At 55.8% G+C, this 7,459-nt stretch overlaps 1 protein-coding gene across 1 annotated transcript in view; it reads left to right on the forward strand.

Annotated features, from left to right (window-relative positions):
- LOC143386534 (endothelin-converting enzyme 1-like) overlaps window positions 1-4,504 on the forward strand; it is a 30,855-nt gene extending 26,351 nt beyond the window's left edge. The window contains 5 exon segments of the mRNA XM_077108093.1: window positions 382-492; window positions 1,113-1,180; window positions 1,874-2,064; window positions 3,443-3,535; window positions 4,313-4,504. Coding sequence (XP_076964208.1) covers window positions 382-492; window positions 1,113-1,180; window positions 1,874-2,064; window positions 3,443-3,535; window positions 4,313-4,504 — 655 coding nt within the window.
- Window positions 4,505-7,459: the final 2,955 nt, after the last annotated feature.

Genomic DNA, 7,459 nt, shown 5'->3' on the forward strand with positions numbered 1-7,459 from the left:
TACCATGATGCAGATCTCAACATGTGGCAGAGACAGAGTGTCTCAATGTTATAATGAAAATAGTTTTGACATCATAAACCAGAGGATCTTGGGGACTGTCACTTTAGACCACACCTTAGAACGGCTGCTAGACACATTTCAAGCCTCAAAAATAACCTCAGTTCAATATCTGATGGTCCCTCTTGCTGTCTGTGAGCGTCTCAGTGTGGCACCCTCTGAGGTGACATCACTGATTTATAGGTATTCAGGTGTTTTCTAGCTTCCCCCTCAGAAACAGTGCTGCCTGATGTCCTTGTGCTGACCTGGTCCTGGGGTCAAGGAGTACCCACTGGAGTTCCGCTCCGCCCACCGCCTGGGCTCTCACGCACCTGTTGCTTGCAGGTGGAGCATGACCCCGCCCATGGTGAACGCTTACTACTCGCCCACCAAGAACGAGATCATGTTTCCGGCTGGGATCCTGCAGGCGCCCTTCTACACCCGCTCCTCGCCCAAGTAGGCCATCTCTGGTGCTGGTGCCCCGACGGGTCCCCTGCCCCTCAGCCAGCCCTGTGTCTGCAGCTGACCCTGACAGCCATCTCACTGAGCCATCTGTGCCCTGGTGGCCCAGGTGGCCTAGGATTGCAGCGTCGTGGGTGCAGAGCGCAGCAGCCCCTGTCCCCTGCCTTCCCTCCAAGGGTCTCTGGGGCCAAAAGCTCCTGCAATCGGGAAACGTGGCACAGTCATGCAGTCAAGAGCCCCATGTGGGAAATACTGCTGTGACGGTGGCTTAGAGCAGTTGCAGCCAGGGAGTTGGCGGGGTGAGGGCGCTGTCCTAGAAGCTGGACTCCCGGGATGACTGTGTGGAGCTTGGGAAGAGGCACTGGCCCATTCCCAGGCTTTGTTTTCTTTAAAGCTTAACTGCTAGTCTGTGGGAGGGGACAGTGATCCTCTAGAGTGTCCAGCACGTGCATGTCACCCACAGGGCACAGCTGGCTCCCTTAGACTGCCCAGCCTCCCACTGTCTCCAGGGCTGTGTCCCACAGAGCCCCTGCTACATCTCAGGCCCAACAAGTGAGGGCCACATGGCAGGGCAGGAGCCAGAGGCCTTGCTCTCACTTTGTGTCTCCCTCCAGGGTCTTAAACTTTGGTGGCATTGGTGTCGTCGTGGGCCATGAGCTGACTCACGCTTTTGATGATCAAGGTACAGGTTCCTTGGGGTCCCTCCAGACAGAGCCCATCAGCTTCTTAGCCCCACTGCCTCTGCTCCCTGGGACTTAGCTTTGCAGAGAAGGACCAGAGTCTAAACCCTGGCTCGGCCGCTTGCCAAATGCTCTCACCTCGGCAAGTCACATCATTCTCCAAGCCTCCGTCTCCTTATCTGCAAAATGGGTGCAACAGGTCCAGGTGGGGGTGAGGAGGATTGTGTGAAGGCTATAGTGAGCACTTTCTGCAGGGTGCTGGGTGCTCGGTGCTCAGTAGGAGTCAGGAGTCAGAGACGTGGAAGTCACACCCTCCTCAGCAGCTAGTGTCCAGGGTCTTCCTCAACTGCCCCCTGCTCAGGGACAAGAAGGAAGTGGCAGAGACCCTGGAAACCAGGCCTGTTATGTGCTCCTGATTCTGCCAACTCCACTGGCCCCTTGCTGGACTCCATTCCTTGGGATCCGAGGCCCTTGGCCAGTGGAGATCCACCCTGCGCCTCAAACCTTTGTACAGCCACATGGCCGCCTGCCTGGCCACTTTTCCCCACCCTCTCCCACTCGGTCTGGCCCGTCCTCTGGCCCTCTGATGGGCATCCTGTCCCTGTACAGGCTGGAGGGTGGGGTCAGACAGGGGAACCGACTTCCCACTGGGAGGGAAGAAGAGCGATAGTGCCACTCCTGCGCTCTGACCACAGGGCGGGAGTATGGCAAGGATGGGAACCTCCGGCCCTGGTGGAAGAACTCCTTGGTGGAGGCCTTCAAACAGCAGACGGAGTGCATGGTGGAGCAGTACAGCAGCTACAGCGTGAACGGGGAGCCGGTGAACGGCCGCCACACCCTCGGGGAGAACATCGCAGACAACGGGGGCCTCAAGGTGGCCTATCGGGTGGGTCTGCTCCCCCTGTGTACCTGTCCAGGTCCACATCTGTCCAGATGCCTCATCAGTAGGTCAGCATAGAAACGCCTGGCAAGCTGCAGGAGTGCTGTGCCTCGGCTTCCTCGTCTGTCGGTGGGGGTGGGGAGGACGTGAGCACTGACTGTGGACGCAGCACCTGAGCCGAGTGCCCAAGGCCTTCTGCTTGGAGACCACCTGCTTGAGAGTCCCAGGAGAGAGCCAGGGCAGGGTCCACCTGCAGAGCCGGCCCCTTCTTGCCTTTGTGGGGGAACCCACTGCCAGGTAGGGCAGCAGGGCCCAGGAGGACACTGAGCACAGAGCCAGTTCTGGGTTCCGATCCTAGTCTGGAGTAAGTCGCTACCATCTGAGCCCATTGGCTTGGCTCTGAGCCCCTGACCTGCACCCTCAGGTGGCCGGAGGTGAAACCAAGTGACTCAGACACAGGTCCCGGCCTGAGAGGCAGCCTGGCGACTCACCAAGGGCCAGAGGCAGGGGGTAGTGGAAGGAGTCAGGAGCAAGGGCCTCTGTCACTGAGAAAGGAGCTTGGTTCTATTCTGGCGACAGTGAGAACCACTACAGGGTCAAACAGGAGATATGATCTAATTCCTTCTTTAAGGCAGGTCTGCAAGCCGGCAGCCCATGGGCAAATCCAGCCCCAGCCTGTCCCCGTAGGTTTGGGGAACCTGGCCACACTGTATCCACAGGTTGCCTGTGGCTACTTTTGCACTCTGAGCGCAGAGGAGGATAGTTCAACAGGGACCGGTTGCCCCAAAGCTGGAACATCTACTCCGGCCCTCACAGAGGAGGTCTGCCAACACTCGCCCTAGACGGTTCGCTCGAGTTGCCACATGAGGAGGGGACCAGGCTTGTGTCCTCGGTTCCTCTGAATTAGGGAGACCCGTTGGAAGCTGTTGTGAGGTTACCCAGGCTAGAGGGGGAAGGGTGAGGAGGGTCAGTTTTGGGGTGTTTGGCTTGGCTGGAAGAGTTGGGGGGAACTCTGAGCCTGAGTAACTAGGAGGGTGGTGGTGCCATCCTATGGTGGCAGGTTTGGTGAGGGTTCATGTAAATGACTTCTTCCTTCTGTGCCATGCTGAGTTGGATGTGACCTTGGGTGTCCAGCTAAGGCAGTTGAATATCCAGATCAGGGAAGAGGCTGGTGCCAAAGTGCACATTGGAGAGCCATCAGCATTGTGTGGCGTTTTAGGCCATGGGGTCCATTGCACTCCCCTTTAGGGAGGGAGCAGAGAAAGAGGAGGGATCCTCCAGGCTGAGCCAAGGCCCAGAACCCAGAAACCAGCCTCGGCCTGCACACTAGCCCCTCGCCCCTGTGTCCTGGCTGCCCTCAACCTCTGGCCTTCTCTCCTCCCAGGCTTACCAGAACTGGGTAAAGAAGAACAGGGAGGAGCAGACCTTGCCCACACTGGGTCTCACCAATGACCAGCTCTTCCTGGGGTTTGCACAGGTGAGTTCATTAGGGGAACAGGTAAGGTCCCCTCCAATCACCAGCTCCCTAACTCATCAGACCGTCTTCAGGTCATTAGCCTGTGAGGAGGTGAGCTTCCTGTCATTAGAGAGATTCAAGGAAGGGCCAAGAAAGAATACTAGTATCCTGTATGTGGTGGAGAAGGCCCCTCCTGGTTCTGGGGTTCTAGAAACTTTTTAACATAGCCAGACACCGGTAATGCATGCCTATTATCCCAGCTCCTTGGGAAGCTGAGACAGGAGGATCACCAGTTCGAGCTCAGCCTCAGCAACTTAACAAGACTCTGTCTCAAAATAGAAAATGGAAAGGGCTGGGGATGTAGCTCAGTGAGAAAGCAGCCCTGGATTCAGTCCCCAGAACCGGGGGAGAAAGAAATCAAGACCCACCAGGTTGGCACTTGAGTTGGCCTTCAGTTGATTCCCAGAGCTGCCTCTCGAGAGAGTGTCCTACCCAGAAAATATGAAATCTGGACTAAATCCAAAATTTGTAAAGTGGAGTTTAGGCAGAATCCCAGCCTGGTACGTTGGTATCAGACAGAGACCCGGCTCTGGCTGAAGAGACACAGCTTGGTGACACCTGCGTCAGACAGGGGCATAGGCGCACTCCAGCCTCCCCTCCGACCCACCCATGGGCCTTCCTGAGTCCTTGGGGTGTGAGCACCAGGCGAGGGCTCATTCCACCCCTGCAGTGGTGGGACCAGTCTGGCGGCCTCAGGGCCCCACAGTGACCCCAGCTTCTCCCCCTTGTCCCTCAAAGGTCTGGTGCTCTGTCCGAACCCCCAAGAGCTCTCACGAAGGCCTCATCACCGACTCCCACAGCCCCTCTCGCTTCAGGGTCATCGGCTCCCTCTCCAATTCCAAAGAGTTCTCAGAACACTTCCACTGCCCCCTTGGGTCACCCATGAACCCTCATCACAAAGAGCCAAGACGGAAGAGAGGAAGGGGCTGAGGATGAGCCCCCAGGGGAGGCTGCCATGTCTGCCCCTTCTTCCAACCCCTTGGCCGCCCAGGGCCCCTTCCCCGAACTGGAGGGTTTGCAGCTGGCACTGGGCCAGGTGGGGGTCCTCTGCATACCCGAGTTGCTCCCCTGTGCAGACCGGCGTCCCAGCGAGCACCAGCTCCAGTGGGCATTGGGGTATCGGGCTGGTGGCTCACCAGGCCTGGGCCCCACAGCGACAAGGGCCGGGGGACACAGCCCCCTCGCCCACATCTAGCACCACATAGACCACAATTACCACTGTGTCAAATGCTTTAAGATCTATTTTTGGGGAAACTATTTTTTAAACATTGTGGAGTACACTGGAAATCTTCAGGGAAAAATGCATTTAAAACACTTTTTTTTGAGGGAAGGATTGTTATATTTATTATGTTTTCTTTTTTTTTCTTAAATAACCTGTGGACAAAAGAAGCCCCACTGATTTACCCCCTCACTGCAAGGCTGGGCTGAGTCAGGAACACACACACACACACACACACTCACACACACACCTGTCCTTCCAGGGTGCTGTGCATCCTTTGGAACCACAAGAAAGCCCCAGCCAGCCCAGAATGGCCCACCCTAGCCTCACTAAGAAGAGGCTTTGGAACCTGAGGAACAGCTGGGGCTTCCTCCTGCCTGCGCCCACCTAGCCAACCCCCACCTAGCCAGCCAGGCTTCGTGGGCAGGCTTGTGTGTGCCCCCTACCTGTGAGAGTGATGTGTCTCATGGCCTGGGCCCAAGGGGCTCCCTGGTCAACGTCATGTTTCCATTATCTCAGAGCCAAAGAGCTTCTGGATCTCAGATACTTGGGCAGGGCAGGCAGGAAATTCAAAGAGGTCCAAAAAACAGCCTCCCCTGGCTTTTACATATGTACTTCCCGCTGCCTGGAATGTTCTGACTTCCCCACCTGGTGAACTCCTACCACCCTTCAGTGCCCCACTCACCATCACCTTCTCTAGGACGCTTCAGGTCTGCATGGGGAGGCTCACACAGGCTTTCCTCTCCTTCCAGAGGGTATTAGTTTACTAGGGCTGTTGTAACTAAGTACCACAAACATGGTGGCCTACAGGACGGATTGAGGTGTTGGCCTCCCAAGTCTCTGGGGTTACGGGTGTGGGTCACCAAGCCCGGCCTGACTCTACCTGTCTTTAATAGGAGTAGGTCATTTCTCTTGGACTCTGTTTCTCTGGCTATAAGACCTACAATGTACTCTCTTCTACTGTCTTGGTAACCATCAGATATGGGCGACAGTAAGGATGCCAGAGCTCAGATGCTTGAGCTCAGACTGTCCCCACGAGGTGCGAAGGGGCCTGCGAGCCCCATAGGCCCCAGTGTCTCTCCCCCGGGCAGCTGGGAGAGCCCCCTCCCCTCCAGCTCTTGTCCTCAGGAGAGCAGCCTGTTTAAGGAGAAGAGCCTGTCACTGGCTCCCACCTCTTGTGTTTGACCCTGTTGTGTCCTGTTTGCTTTGTCTGGGGCAGTGCCAGGGATTAACCAGGCCTCAAGCTGCAAGCACCACCACTGAGCCACACCCCAGGCCTCCAGCTTCTTTCTGGAGCCCAAACAGGCCAAGCCCTTTCCCACTGAGGCTCTGGGTCCCTTTTGTCCTTCAGGCTGGAATGTTCTCTGCCCAGAGGGCACACCCCTCCCCAGCAGGATGGATGCATGAATTCTGTTTAGACCCTCCATGAGTCATGTGCCTATTGGAGTGCAGCCATGGGCAAGAGTTCTCACCCCGCCTCCCCTGAAGCTCACAGTTTGTGGGACAGAGAATTTCTCAGCCCTGATGCTCAGAGGAAGTGTCATTCGGGGACACTGGGTTGCAGGCAGGAAGTGGCTGAGCTGGGTTCTGAACCCAGGCCACTCGATTGGAAAACGTGAGAAGCCACTAGAAACAGAAAGCCCCAGGGATGCCACATGTGCAGAACATGCATGCGCATACACACACACACGCACACACACACACATGCATGAAGGCACAGGATGGAGGAGCTGGCTGCTGCCCACCCTTTTCCCAAGAAGGGAGACCTAGCTTTTAGCCACCCTTTCCCCAGCCTTGGGCCTGCAGATGCCCTCCCTCCAGACAGGCCACCTCCCAGGGACGAAGAACAGGCTTCTTCCTCCCCAGGCCGGGGTCCCAGTGCCCTTGCCCGCCCCCATCCTCCTAGATCCTTGCCCAACCTTGTTCCCCTCCCAAGCAGGACTGGAAACCCCAGTCTGGCCTTCAGACTTCACCCAACACATGTGGAAACACACAGGATGTAACTTGGGAACAGCTGGAAAAAGTAAGCAATCTGTAACAATCGTGTAAGCAGAAGGGCCTGCAGAGGCCTTTGAAAGGGTGAGGGAGCAGGGGGTTAGGACAGACTTTAAACTTGTAAAGAATTTGGTCCACTGTAGAGCCCAACCAGAACTTGGAAAACCTCAGAAGAGAAAACTGGAAACTTTACCAAAGGCCGTCAGAGAATGCCCTTGAGCACCCTGACGGTGGGCGGAAAAGTCCAGTGTAAAAGTCCAGCTGTCCCCAAATTAATGTATGATTTCAGCGTACTCTCAGCCAAAATCCCCAGATAATTTTGCATAGAATTTGACGAGCTGATTCACATGAAAGGGAAAAAGCACAATCAGGACAATTCTGAAAAAACATTGAAACAATGAAGGAGCTATATTCCATATGTAAATATTTATAAAGCAATGGTAAGTGAGAGCTGCTGTAGGTTAGGAACAGGTATCAAACTGGAATAGACCAGAAGCCAGAGACAACCTTGCTCATATATAGGAATTAGGGTAAGATAGAGGAAACACTTCCTGAGTGGAGAAATGAACCAGCGCCCTCCGGTCCTCTTCTGTATATGGCCTGTTGCCCACCAGGGCCTCCTTCTCAACCTGGTGGTCTCAGGAGGGCTGAGCTTCCTACATGACAGTGGC

The sequence above is a fragment of the Callospermophilus lateralis genome, unplaced genomic scaffold, assembly GCF_048772815.1.
Source record: "Callospermophilus lateralis isolate mCalLat2 unplaced genomic scaffold, mCalLat2.hap1 Scaffold_1348, whole genome shotgun sequence".
Taxonomy (NCBI): domain Eukaryota; kingdom Metazoa; phylum Chordata; class Mammalia; order Rodentia; family Sciuridae; genus Callospermophilus; species Callospermophilus lateralis.